Source organism: Culex quinquefasciatus, chromosome 2 (assembly GCF_015732765.1).
Source record: "Culex quinquefasciatus strain JHB chromosome 2, VPISU_Cqui_1.0_pri_paternal, whole genome shotgun sequence".
Taxonomy (NCBI): domain Eukaryota; kingdom Metazoa; phylum Arthropoda; class Insecta; order Diptera; family Culicidae; genus Culex; species Culex quinquefasciatus.
In genome coordinates, this window is record NC_051862.1 from 106,712,549 (window position 1) to 106,727,391 (window position 14,843).

General features: G+C 34.7%; 1 protein-coding gene across 2 annotated transcripts in view; it reads left to right on the forward strand.

Moving 5' to 3' along the window:
- LOC119767372 (sideroflexin-2) overlaps positions 1-14,843 on the forward strand; it is a 200,272-nt gene that overhangs the window by 120,721 nt on the left and 64,708 nt on the right. For both annotated transcript variants that reach the window (XM_038255842.1, XM_038255843.1), the window contains exon 4: positions 7,412-7,763. In XM_038255842.1, coding sequence (XP_038111770.1) covers positions 7,412-7,763 — 352 coding nt within the window. The remainder of the gene's footprint in view (positions 1-7,411; positions 7,764-14,843) is intronic.

Sequence of the window (14,843 nt, forward strand, 5' to 3'; positions counted from 1 at the left end):
AGAATTTAAGAATTTAAGAATTTAAGAATTTAAGAATTTAAGAATTTAAGAATTTAAGAATTTAAGAATTTAAGAATTTAAGAATTTAAGAATTTAAGAATTTAAGAATTTAAGAATTTAAGAATTTAAGAATTTAAGAATTTAAGAATTTAAGAATTTAAGAATTTAAGAATTTAAGAATTTAAGAATTTAAGAATTTAAGAATTTAAGAATTTAAGAATTTAAGAATTTAAGAATTTAAGAATTTAAGAATTTAAGAATTTAAGAATTTAAGAATTTAAGAATTTAAGAATTTAAGAATTTAAGAATTTAAGAATTTAAGAATTTAAGAATTTAAGAATTTAAGAATTTAAGAATTTAAGAATTTAAGAATTTAAGAATTTAAGAATTTAAGAATTTAAGAATTTAAGAATTTAAGAATTTAAGAATTTAAGAATTTAAGAATTTAAGAATTTAAGAATTTAAGAATTTAAGAATTTAAGAATTTAAGAATTTAAGAATTTAAGAATTTAAGAATTTAAGAATTTAAGAATTTAAGAATTTAAGAATTTAAGAATTTAAGAATTTAAGAATTTAAGAATTTAAGAATTTAAGAATTTAAGAATTTAAGAATTTAAGAATTTAAGAATTTAAGAATTTAAGAATTTAAGAATTTAAGAATTTAAGAATTTAAGAATTTAAGAATTTAAGAATTTAAGAATTTAAGAATTTAAGAATTTAAGAATTTAAGAATTTAAGAATTTAAGAATTTAAGAATTTAAGAATTTAAGAATTTAAGAATTTAAGAATTTAAGAATTTAAGAATTTAAGAATTTAAGAATTTAAGAATTTAAGAATTTAAGAATTTAAGAATTTAAGAATTTAAGAATTTAAGAATTTAAGAATTTAAGAATTTAAGAATTTAAGAATTTAAGAATTTAAGAATTTAAGAATTTAAGAATTTAAGAATTTAAGAATTTAAGAATTTAAGAATTTAAGAATTTAAGAATTTAAGAATTTAAGAATTTAAGAATTTAAGAATTTAAGAATTTAAGAATTTAAGAATTTAAGAATTTAAGAATTTAAGAATTTAAGAATTTAAGAATTTAAGAATTTAAGAATTTAAGAATTTAAGAATTTAAGAATTTAAGAATTTAAGAATTTAAGAATTTAAGAATTTAAGAATTTAAGAATTTAAGAATTTAAGAATTTAAGAATTTAAGAATTTAAGAATTTAAGAATTTAAGAATTTAAGAATTTAAGAATTTAAGAATTTAAGAATTTAAGAATTTAAGAATTTAAGAATTTAAGAATTTAAGAATTTAAGAATTTAAGAATTTAAGAATTTAAGAATTTAAGAATTTAAGAATTTAAGAATTTAAGAATTTAAGAATTTAAGAATTTAAGAATTTAAGAATTTAAGAATTTAAGAATTTAAGAATTTAAGAATTTAAGAATTTAAGAATTTAAGAATTTAAGAATTTAAGAATTTAAGAATTTAAGAATTTAAGAATTTAAGAATTTAAGAATTTAAGAATTTAAGAATTTAAGAATTTAAGAATTTAAGAATTTAAGAATTTAAGAATTTAAGAATTTAAGAATTTAAGAATTTAAGAATTTAAGAATTTAAGAATTTAAGAATTTAAGAATTTAAGAATTTAAGAATTTAAGAATTTAAGAATTTAAGAATTTAAGAATTTAAGAATTTAAGAATTTAAGAATTTAAGAATTTAAGAATTTAAGAATTTAAGAATTTAAGAATTTAAGAATTTAAGAATTTAAGAATTTAAGAATTTAAGAATTTAAGAATTTAAGAATTTAAGAATTTAAGAATTTAAGAATTTAAGAATTTAAGAATTTAAGAATTTAAGAATTTAAGAATTTAAGAATTTAAGAATTTAAGAATTTAAGAATTTAAGAATTTAAGAATTTAAGAATTTAAGAATTTAAGAATTTAAGAATTTAAGAATTTAAGAATTTAAGAATTTAAGAATTTAAGAATTTAAGAATTTAAGAATTTAAGAATTTAAGAATTTAAGAATTTAAGAATTTAAGAATTTAAGAATTTAAGAATTTAAGAATTTAAGAATTTAAGAATTTAAGAATTTAAAAATTTATTAATTCCAGAAAAAAAATTAAACATTTGTACCAGCCGTATTTTATTACTTCCAAATTTCCTAATTTCCTAGTTTCCGAATTTTCTTATTTCCTAATTTCCATACTTCCAAATTTCCTGATTTCTTAACTTCCTAACTTCCTAAACTCCTAATTTCCTAGTTTCCTAATTTCCTAACTTCCTAATTTCCTGATTTCCTAATTTCCTAACTTCTTAATTTACTAACTCCCTAACTTCTTAATTTCCTAATTTCATAGTTTCCTGATATCCTAATTTCCAAATTTCCTAACTTCCTAACTTCCTAATTTCCTAATTTCCTAACTTCTTAATTTCCTAACATATTATTTTCCTAATTTCACGATTTCCTAATTTCTGAATTTCCTATTTCCATTATTTCATAATTTCCTAATTTCCTAGCTTCCTAATTTCTTAACATATTAATTTCATAATTTTTTAACTTCCTAACTTCCTAGTTTCCTAATTTCCTAATTTCCTAATTTCCTAACTTCCTTACTTCCTAATTTCCTATCTTCCTAATTTCCTAGTTTCCTGATATCATAATTTCCCAATTTCCTAGCTTCCTCACTTTCTAATATCCTAATTTAATTTCCTTAGTTTCTAATTTCCTAGTTTCCTAATTTTAAAAATTTCCTTATTTCCTAATTTCCTAACTTCCTAATTTCCTCATTTCCTAATTTCCTAACTTCCTAACTTCCTAACATCCTAATTTCCTTACATATTAATTTTCTAATTTCTTAATTTCCTTGTTTCATAATTTTCTTATTTTCTTTATTTTACTAATTTGCTAATATCATAATTTCCAAATTTCCTAATTCCCTTGTTTCCTAATTTCCTAATTTTTTAATTTCCTTATTTCATAATTACATAGTTTTTTAATTTCCTTATTCCATAATTACATATTTTTTTAATTTCAGTTCTTCTTGTTTTCGAATTTAGGAATTTCTGAATTTGCTTTTATTTATTGATTTCTTAATTTTGTTTATAATTGTTGTTAAAAGTTTTAGAATAAACATTTTTAATCTATTTAATTTAAAGTTTTGAATATTTTTATTCTTTTTATTTTTTCCTCCAAAGAACCTCAAGCGCGCACACCGTCAATCGCGCTCATACCGAACTGTCAACTTTTCTTGGGGGGGTCACGAAAAGAACACGCAACATTTCTTGACCGCGTTCCTTCCGATCAGCATACCGTACTTAAATACAAAACTTACTCCAGCACAAACTCCTCGTCCCAGACGGGATCTGGTACGGTCTGGACGCGGTTCAGCGACACGATAAAGTACGGGTTGGGCACGCTTAAACGGCAGCCGGTGCGCCTCCAAGATGTGCAGATTCAGACTGCGCAGTTTGCTCAGCTGCGGCACTTTCGACTGGGCCTTGCTGACATGGGACACGCACGCTGGCAGGCTCCAGCTCATAGCAGTCGAAAAAGTTCCGGTTGAACCCTTGTCCCGGTTGAACCCTTGTTCCGGTTGAACACCTTGTCCGAGCCCGAGAAAAAAAGAATCTGCAAAAGCAGCTGCCGCAATCCGTCCCGAAACAACCAAGAATTTTGGTTTGTTTACCTTTTCGGACTGCTTGAATAATTTCAACAGTGCTACCAGTTTTATGGGTAACTGCTAGAACGTATATTGTATACGATGAGCACGATCTGGCGCGATGAGCAAAAACCGACAACGATGAAGGTGCGATGAACAAGAATGAAGAAATTTGACGCGATTTGGTGCGGTTTTGAATAAATCGCGAAGTGTCATCCCCCTCGACGATAAAGGTAATTTTAACGGTGAGGAGAAGGATCCGACGGAAGAGGGAAACGACGAGAAGCGGCATAATTGGAGGGGTTACAGCGGATGTTGCACTCGGTGCCGGCGGTCTACGACCATTAGCAGCATTATGTGCCGGAAGTGACGACGGGACAGTGTGGGATGACCCGAGGGTCCGCAGTCTATTTCTCGTTACGGGACATGTATGACGAGTATTACCTAAACATCCGGAAGAACAGTTTGCACTAGTTCTGGAAGGACCGTCTGTACGAAAGCCGCAGGACCTGAAGCTGTCGTACTCGGATTACTTCCAAAGGTTGGAGCCGACGAACCTGGTCAAGAGAATGTCTTCGTTGTCAGTGTTAATTTAATTTACTTTCAAACTCTTTCAGCAACGTTAATCTCGCGACGGCGCAGCTTCGGCCAGATGAACTTTGACGGCGAGTTGGCAACATCTGTGTCATTCTCGAAGGAGGACGAAGTGATCGGGAACTATCCGTTCAGGCGCTTCACTTCCCAGCCGGAAAACGTCGACTTCCCTTCCCGAAGCAACAACCAATGGCATCCAAGCCTGTCCTGATAATGGCCGGCAACGAGACCACCTCTACATCGCTGTCGCGCTCCAAAATGAAGGCCGCGATTTTGCTGCCCAACAATACGCTCATCTGTAACCTGCTCAGCCTAGAACACTCTAGGAAAACTCTTGCTGAATTCTGACAGGCCTGTTGGAATTATTCTAGCTGGATTCTAGCAGAACTAACTCTGTAAGAATTTCTCGGGCCTGGGTAGCACTGATTAAATAACTTGTATTGCGTGAACAGAAACTACACAATTTATTATTTAACGCGAAGCTGTCTGGCGTAGTCAATGGCTCATTTAAGGCTTAACTCCAAAGTGAATCGTACATTGGAAGCTGGCCGGGAGAGATCAAGTAGGACAACGATTCCCTCTGCCTTTCACGGGCTCTCATCAAAGATGGACCATGGACGGTGTGTGTAAGACAGGGACAGAGTAATCTTTAAGGTGTAACGAATATAAAATTGATCTCTCTCGCAATCAGTCAAATATCACCAAAATAAAACCAGGAAATTCTTTCCGTTGATTTGAATTAGCAATCCATTTTTCATTCACACGTTCGGTTAAATCATGTTTTTATTTTTATTTTTTTATTATTATAGAGACTTTACACCATTGTGCATTCATCTCTTCAAGGTGGATAGTAAAAGAGGAAAGATTACAGAGTTTAAAATCACTTCAATAATTATTACCATGCCTTTTTTCTAACGATTTCTGTCTATGTTTAAAATATTTAGCGGAATATTTAGAGAGTGAATTATCAAGTTCTTCAAGTATATCTTCGTCCTCTTCTTCCAGGGATTTAGAAGTTATCTCACAACACTTTTTCTTATAATATTTTGCTTTTATGACACCTTCATCTTCTTCATCTGTTTCTTCGGCAGCCATCTCTCTTTGTTTTGTTGTTAATTCGTCATCCGCGTCCAAATATGCCTGCAAGCGCTTCCGGGTTTTGCGAGTGTGCTTAGAAAGCACGGTCTCGAATCCATCATTGTCTTCTTCGTCAATTTCACTTGTTTCCATTGCATTTTGTTCTGGTATACTGTTGTTGCTTTTACTGCTGCTGCTGCTTGGCTCAGGTTCAATCGGTTGTGTACTGCTTTTTGACGTAGACTTACGTCTTTGTCGAAGATACTGGGGTGTCATTCCAAAAAACCCGGGCCGAAGGCCCCGGTTAACTGCGTCATCCGTCAAACGCTTATATCTTCCTTCCCTCTAATCGAATCGACACGATTTATGTGCCATTCGATTCGAAAATTATTCAGCAATTTGCTATAAAACTTTCAATGTTGGCAAAATAGTTTAACTATTGAAACAATTGAATGTTTTAAAATGTTTTCAAAATGCAGAGATTTTGCAAGCAAAATGAGCGCTTCCCACTCACGGACGGGAATGTCAAGTACCTATTTTGAGGGAAAATCATCTGAGCAACGCGACCGAGTGTCGGTCGCGAAAAAGGAGGGAAGTAGCGGGCCGAAATCATACATAAGAACGTGCGCCAGAGCCCATTCCATCATTCACGTCTCAGACGTCGGACCGGCAGCAGCAGCAGCAGCAGCAGGAAAGCTCAGCCCAGAGCAGCAGCAGCAGGAGAGAGACCAGAGCAGCAGCAGCAGGAGAGAGGGACCAGAACTGGAAAAGAAGTGCGCATCGCCTTCTCGTCGTCACCGTCAGCCAGTTGCCTCTCGATGGCCGGACCGTTAGGATCTTTCGTGGTTGCTGTGGTTCGAGGTGCTTCAATCCCCATCCTCGTCCCACCCGGGACGAGGCATCAACAAGATGAGGCGCGCGCCTGCTGCCTTCCGCCGAAAAGCCTCTCGTGGGTCAAGCCTTGGTTGTTAAACAATCGGGACATCCAACTAGCTCGTCGCATTCGCGGCGAGCGCTTCTGAAAGATTTACGTCTCATCAAATTCTAGTGTTGAAAGAGTTGCCCTCGTCCCACCCGGGACGAGGCAGCGAGCTAATTTGAATTTAAATTTCAGGAACAAATTTTGGTCTTCGGGGGCGACGGATTGCACAGCTTTCTGAGGCTGCTCTCGCCCCCAACCCCTATGCTCCCTCTCCCTTTCCCCCCATTCGGCTCGCTAAAATTCCTTCGTCTCTTTCTTTCCTCTCTTTGCCGTTCGAATGGGTGTTCCTTCCAATATATATAGCTAATTCTTCAAATTAATATATGGAAAACCCACATGTCCACATACCTAAACTTTACGTAAGTCTACGCCATTCCGGTTATGTCTGTGACATAACTACTTTGACTTTTTGGTTCACCTTTTTACTCGAATCCGCACATTTTTTGTTCTTTGCTTTGAGTTTGCAAAGCGATTTTTTGCCTATAATCGTCACTGCTGCAGCAGCATTGTTTATAGTGATTGATTTCGGCGTTGGCTGTTTCAGCAACATCCGCAGGGTCCGAACTCCATTTGGAATTCCTGGGAAGAAGTTAATCCAGCGGTCGTTGGTGATGGTCAAAATTTCGCCGTATTTACTCATCACTTTGACTACGTCATCATTGCTTATGCCTAGAGGTAGGTCAAGCACACGAACTTCCGTAGCGTTGTTGTCCGGGTAAATCGGGATTTTGCAACCCTGATATACCAGAGGTTTGTCGATGATGGACGAGGCCGTTGCTGAGTCGGCGAACTGCAACACGGCTATTCTTCTTCTATTACATAATTGCAATGGTCGCAAGTTTTCTTGGTTTACTTGAAGTTCTGCGAGAAATATTTTTACAAGCTTTGGGCTTGGTTGGTTTTGGAGTTGACAAAAATCCAGAACCACACTGTTTTTGTCTATGGTGCACGTTTTAAAAAAGCGGCGACGCGCAAACAAACTCCGGACTGGCGTTGAGAATGCGACTTGTAAGGTCGGCGGTTACTTTGCAACTGATGTTTTTATTTAAAAATAACTTACAGCTACTTCCACGTTGTAAAAGATTGATTATGTTTGTGTTTCAGATCAAATACTGCTGTAATCTTTTGGCAATGGGTTAATCAGTCCTTCAACGCATTAGTCAACTACACCAATCGAAATGCAAATTCGTCATTGTCTACAACCCAATTATTCATATCCTACGTATCAGCTACAAGTGCAGCTCTTGTAGCAGCGGTAGGATACAAAAAATATTTGACCAAAACAGCCAGCCCGTTTTTTCAGCGATATGTTCCTTTTGTTGCGGTGGCAGTGGCGAACTGTATAAATATTCCACTAATGCGACAAAATGAAATTCTTTATGGAATTCATATTCACGACGAAGAAGGAAACATTGTTGGCAAAAGTAGATTGGCTGCTGTCAAAGGGATTTGTCAGGTAAGGATATTTCGACGTTAACATTTCAAATACAGAGCGGGTTCGTTAATTCGAATTTCTCTACTTCAAATGTCCGCTTATTCATCGTCCAAATCTCGCCAGATCGCGCTCATCGTGCTGGCGATTGTGTGCGAATAAAAATTTGCATTCATGTCGTCAGAGTTGCCATTCAATATTCGGTCGAACTCTCGGTCGAACTGTTGAAATGTTTGTTTTTATTGATTCGAGCAGTCCAAAAAGGTAAACAAACAAATAGTCTGCCAACACTGCATTTTGAATAAACTGTTGTGATTCGACCGATTCCGCCGCCAACGCCTACGCTGCCGTATATTTATGGTTGATGGAGTTAAGTGCGTTTGTGTGTTGGAAAGTGAGAACTGAGCTTAGGAAAATTCACGCTAGCACAGTGTTTGGCAAACTGTCAAACACGAAAAAGTGTGAGTTTGTTTGTTTGTTTGCGGTAGTGTAAAGCTCCTAAAAACCGCAATCGCAAGCCATACATACAAACATACGCCAAGCTATACATTCAAACGACAACAATAAAGATGCCTTTTCTGCTGCCCAGTCACGAAATATTCTAGCAGAGCTGGTTCTGCCAGAATCCTGCTAGAACAGTGGAACATTTTTGCTAGAATACTGTAAGAATATCCAGCTCTGTAAGAACTCTGCCAGAATCCTGCTAGAACATCGTGACTGGGTGCTTGTTCGCCTTCCCCGCCCAATCCACTTGCTGCTACTGCTGTTGATTTACTCGCTGCTTAGTGCATCTCCAGCGCTGGGTGCAAACATCGAAGCAAAGCTAATTTGCACCCGACGTCAACCCCATCGCGGTACCTGTCGCGGTAGCAAATTTGCTCTCAGTTCTACAGGATTTCACTTTGCTACCCGGTATTCAGCCTGTTTGCTACCGCATCCGCATCGATTCCCATCTGCTCCAACCTTCTATCGGATGATGAAGTAAAACGTCGGTCCCGGCCTTGGTTGTTGTTAGGCCGTTAAGTCATTCCAGGTATGGGAGTCCTCTCCCTGCCATAAGTACAAACAACACACCAAACCAAGCCTACTCCGGTGGAATCGCTGGCGGTGGTTGGACTCGCAATCCAAAGGTCGTCAGTTCCAAACACTGGGGTGGAAGGTTCCTTGGAGTAGAAAGAGGTTTGGGTGCTCTCCCCATTCAAGCCTTTGGACTCCTAGGTTCGAGCAGAAACTTGCAATAGAGACCACAAAAGACCCGGGGGTCGTTAATGTGGATGGTTTGATTTTTGCTACCGCATCAAATGGAATTATGCACGGAAAAATCAAATCAAGCACGGAAAATATTTAAAAAATTAAAAAATTTAAAAAATTTAAAAAATTTAAAAAATTTAAAAAATTTAAAAAATTTAAAAAATTTAAAAAATTTAAAAAATTTAAAAAATTTAAAAAATTTAAAAAATTTAAAAAATTTAAAAAATTAAAAAATTTAAAAATTTAAAAATTTAAAAATTTAAAAATTTAAAAATTTAAAAATTTAAAAATTTAAAAATTTAAAAATTTAAAAATTTAAAAATTTAAAAATTTAAAAATTTAAAAATTTAAAAATTTAAAAATTTAAAAATTTAAAAATTTAAAAATTTAAAAATTTAAAAATTTAAAAATTTAAAAATTTAAAAATTTAAAAATTTAAAAATTTAAAAATTTAAAAATTTAAAAATTTAAAAATTTAAAAATTTAAAAATTTAAAAATTTAAAAATTAAAAATTTAAAAATTTAAAAATTTAAAAATTTAAAAATTTAAAAATTTAAAAATTTAAAAATTTAAAAATTTAAAAATTTAAAAATTTAAAAATTTAAAAATTTAAAAATTTAAAAATTTAAAAATTTAAAAATTTAAAAATTTAAAAATTTAAAAATTTAAAAATTTAAAAATTTAAAATTTAAAAATTTTAAAAATTTAAAAATTTAAAAATTTAAAAATTTAAAAATTTAAAATTTAAAATTTTTAAAATTTTAAAAATTTTAAAATTTAAAAATTTAAAAATTTAAAAATTTAAAAATTTAAAAATTTAAAAATTTAAAAATTTAAAAATTTAAAAATTTAAAAATTTAAAAATTTAAAAAATTAAAAATTTAAAAATTTAAAAATTTAAAAATTTAAAAATTTAAAAATTTAAAAATTTAAAAATTTAAAAATTTAAAAATTTAAAAATTTAAAAATTTAAAAATTTAAAAATTTAAAAATTTAAAAATTTAAAAATTTAAAAATTTAAAAATTTAAAAATTTAAAAATTTAAAAATTTAAAAATTTAAAAATTTAAAAATTTAAAAATTTAAAAATTTAAAAATTTAAAAATTTAAAAATTTAAAAATTTAAAAATTTAAAAATTTAAAAATTTAAAAATTTAAAAATTTAAAAATTTAAAAATTTAAAAATTTAAAAATTTAAAAATTTAAAAATTTAAAAATTTAAAAATTTAAAAATTTAAAAATTTAAAAATTTAAAAATTTAAAAAATTAAAAATTTAAAAATTTAAAAATTTAAAAATTTAAAAATTTAAAAATTTAAAAATTTAAAAATTTAAAAATTTAAAAATTTAAAAATTTAAAAATTTAAAAATTTAAAAAATTTAAAAATTAAAAAAAATTTAAAAATTAAAAAAATTTTAAAAATTTTAAAAATTTAAAAAATTCAAAAAATTAAAAAAAATTCAAAAAATTAAAAAAATTAGAAAGTTTAAAAAATTAAAAAAATTTAAAAAATTAAAAAAAAATAATTAAAAAAAAATGAAAAAATTTAAAAAATTAAAAACTAAAAATTTAAAAAAAAATAAAAATAAATAAAAAAAAATGAAAAAAAAATTAAAAAATTTCAAAAATTATTTTTTTTTTTAAATAAAAAGATTTTAAAAAAATTAAGGCCGTAGGGCCGTAGCAAATATTTGAATGAATGAAAAAAGTGTTTTAAAATGCATTTCAAACCGGCCCAGTTGTTTTGCAATCATTAGTTTCAAAATATCCAATTATTGAAGAGATTTTTTTTTGGCCGAAAAAATTTTTTTTTCGGTGCTGTACATTGGAATTCCACAAAAATTGAAAATATTTATGACCGAGCCCATACATGCTAAATATGATTTTAAACGCAGGAAAATGCATTTCTAATTGTTTTCAGTTGGATGGACTTATATTTCCTTTAAAATTTGGAAGCTTTTTGAAAAAATATGGTTTTTGCCCCATGATTTTTCGAACCGATTTTAAAGTGGGGCGGGGGCGACATACATTTTGAAAAATATTTGCAACGGCCTAAAATTATAAAAAAAATATTTTTTAAATTAAAATTTTGTAAAAAAGTATTAAAATAAAAAAAAATAAATAAAATAGAAAAATAATAAAAAAAAATAAAAATAAAATTTTTGAATTTTTAAATTTTTGAATTCTTGAATTTTTGAATTTTTAAATTTTTGAATTTTCGAAATTTTCAATAGGATTAAAAAGTTTAATAAACTTTTAGCATTTCTAGGCATGAATCAACACATAATTATTGATTTTGAAGGTAAACGAGAGCAAAAAATGATAAAAACCCATATTTGCCCCCCGCTGGGCTTATTTCGGTGGCAAATTTGCTACGCTAGCGGTGGGGATGACGGAGTTTTTTCAAGGTGGCAAATTTGATCTCGGTATTCATGAAGTAAATCTTTCCCAGTTCCTGAGGGGAACACCCGTGAAGAGTATCGGGGCCGGCATTTACAAAGCGGATTCAGTGGCAGTTTTTCACTCAACTAATGTTAACATGTTTAGGTTAATGTTAACATTCCATAGGTCGCCTCCCTAAGGTGTCGTGATAAGGTCCAGTTTGTGACGATACACTACCTTCCCTTTACTAAGCAATCGAATCCAGAAGGGAAAAGATCACCAGTTGTGTTGGTCCGAGCCGGGATTTGAACCCCGATCTACCGCTTACGAGGCGGAAGCGTTACCACTAGGCTACGTGGCTCGGTATTCATGAGCCGGGTGCAAATTTGATTTGCACTCCAGCGCTGGAGATGCCCTTAGCTGCTTATTTTGTTGACCACAATTGTAAACACAATCGTCAAGGCACAAAGCCAAAAATGGTGTGTCGATTGGCAAATCATGGGCAGGCCAGGTTTTGATGGTTTTAGACTAAATCGACCTTCCTGAGTCCGAATATCGCGGTCACCTAGCCGGATTCCTTAAGGCAAGCGAGATATTCAAGATGGCGACCAATGTGGTTGCTATGCGGAAGAATCACAATATCCAAATAAGAAATTATATTGATTAATCAATTGTAACTAATTTGGGGGCCCTGAACTCGAATATGACCACAGAAATCGGTCACGGTGACCTAGGAGCGTGTAATGGTGTTGTTGGAGTGGTCACGATTAACAACCCTGCATCTACTGTCGGGTCACCACTGTCGGGTCAACTGTGACTATCCAACGCGAGTGACCACTCTTATCATGGCTGCACGCGACCTACAGCAGCTGATCGCGGTATTGGTGATCACGGTGATCCTCTAGCGAGATGGACGATCGTGATCGCTGATAGGACCAACACCAACAGTAGGATGCACTTTTGCGGGGTCGATGACCGCCGGGCCGGGTTGATGACCTGACCTACCTCAACGAACGACGGGAGCAGCTGACCTGCTGCGATATTTAGTTTTAAGTTTTTAGAACCCTCGTACCTGCAGATCGAAACGGTCGATTCTGCGCCCATAAGGCAATTTTCGTGTGTTAGCGTTATTTTAAATGAATGTAGTCCTTTCTAATTGTATTCTGTGTAGTAAAATGTGGTTAAATTAAAATTCTGTGTTTGATTTGTAATTGCGTGTTTTATTTGTGAAATTGCCGAGAAACACTTCGGAGGACCACACGCGAGGACTACCCAACGAACCAGGACCAGAACAGCCAGCCCAATCCGATCCGGTCGATGCTGGGGGCCACCAGAGCTGTCGAAGGCTAGGTTTTTACTCCGGCTCCCCAACATTCTGGTCCTTCGAACCGGATCGGATGGATCCTGGTTCGCGGGAGGAAGGACGGTTGGACGCTACATTGCCGTTTGTGGACGAGGTTCGTCGCCATTGGACTGCGGCGTGGCACGGTTCGCCATCGCTGCTGGGAACATTCAAAGCGCGCCAACGGTTTGCCCATTCATCCCTGGGACAATAGGACATTGTACCCTCAACCCGGACAACGAACTTCGCGCTTGGACATCTACGCGCCAACGTGTTGCGTTTGGTAAGTGGAACCACTACGTATATGTCCGCCGAAGCGGTCAGACATTCCCGGTACTGACACACCTCCCATCCACATCTACGCTGTACATTCCGCTGGAGCGAACCGCTGTGTGCGTCCCATTGGATCGAGCGAGCCATCTGCTACGCGCTGCGCGGCGAGAGCGCGTCTCCGGTCACGGTCAGCCATTTTCTGGGACATCCGGTCAGCCATTTCCTGGACCATCCGATTGCTGCGTTGCTGCCGGAGCCATCCGACTGCTGCGTTGACACACTGTTCCAGAAAGGACACCTTTGCCCAGGTAAAATATTCTAAGCACAGTGTATGTCAGCCGAAGCGAGTCGCTACCGTGAAACTAACACCATTTTTCGACCACACAACTCTTTACTACGCCCGAACCGGCTGGACGCCGGTGATTGCACGTGCTGTGACCACGTGGAGGTCGCTGACTATCTGCACGACTCCAAGCCGAAACGCGGCGACTCCGAGGTCGCTGGAGATCTACACGACGATCTGCACGACTCCAAGAGGACATCTAACGGTGACCACAACCGTTTGCTACCGTTCAGACCACCCGAGAAGGACGACATCAACGTGTCTGACACGTGCCAAGACGGATCGCCACGTGGACTGAAGAGGCTGCGCAACTGTTCGTTTCTACCGGTGAGTGCTAAAGAATAGTATATTGCCGAAGCTAAGACGACAGAAATACACCATTTTTAAATCGAGTTTGTATCCTCTTCGCTTACACCACGCATCCCTGAGGTCATCCCATTCGCTGATTGATTTACGATCTGATCTGGTTCACGTTGTTTTTGGTCGCTGCTGCTGTTTCTCCAGGTGAGATACACTAGCAAAGTATATGGCTTGCCGAAGCCAAGGCACCGTTGATACTACATGCCGTTTTCCACCTCTTCTTCGCACACCCACGCATTCAATTTGAGCTGCCCACTTGACCGCTAAGGACATCTTGGTTTGACGTCTCGAGTTATCTGGTGCTTCCGGTTCTGATTGAACTCCCAACTGCTTTGGGTACGATCAGTTACTGCTAAAAGTAAGTAATTTGCTACAGCAGTATATGTTCTTGCCGAAGCCAGGACGAAACGAAATACTACAGCACCACACTTTTTCGCTTTACATTAGGACCGACGCTGAAGGCGTTGACCGTTAAATACCAAGAGTTACAAGCAGCGCTTAATGACATCTTCAAATTTGCTGATAAATTTAAGGCGGAAACAACCGCTTCCCAGGTGAGTGTGCGCTTGGAAAGTCTCAACAAGCTGTGGGATGTTTTGTGCACTACCTTGGTGGAAATCAAATCTCACAAAGACTACAACCCTGAGGATGACCCTACCTACAAAAAGGACCGCGAAACGTTGACTGAAGGCTACTACCGAGTAAAATCCCTTCTACTGGACAAGTTGAAAGAACGACAGGAAGTTCCTTGTGAACCGACCCACAACGACACGATTGTTGGGGGGACTGATCACGCCCGTTTGCCTCAGATCAAGCTTCCTATGTTCAAGGGGAACATCGACGAGTGGCTGAGTTTTCGTGACTTGTTCCTCTCACTCATCCACTGGAAGTCAGACCTACCGGATGTGGAAAAGTTCCACTACCTAAAGAATTGTCTTGACGACAAGCCCAAGAGGATCATCAGTGGACTTTCAACCACGTCGGTCAACTACAAGCTGGCATGGGATCGTTTGCAGAGGTACTACAACAACCACAAGGTACTTAAGCAGCGACTGGTGCAATCGTTGTTTACCCTTCCAACCCTCGCCGAGGAATCTGCCACCGATTTGCATTCCCTCGTTGACGAGTTCGAGCGTGTTCTGAACACCCTCGA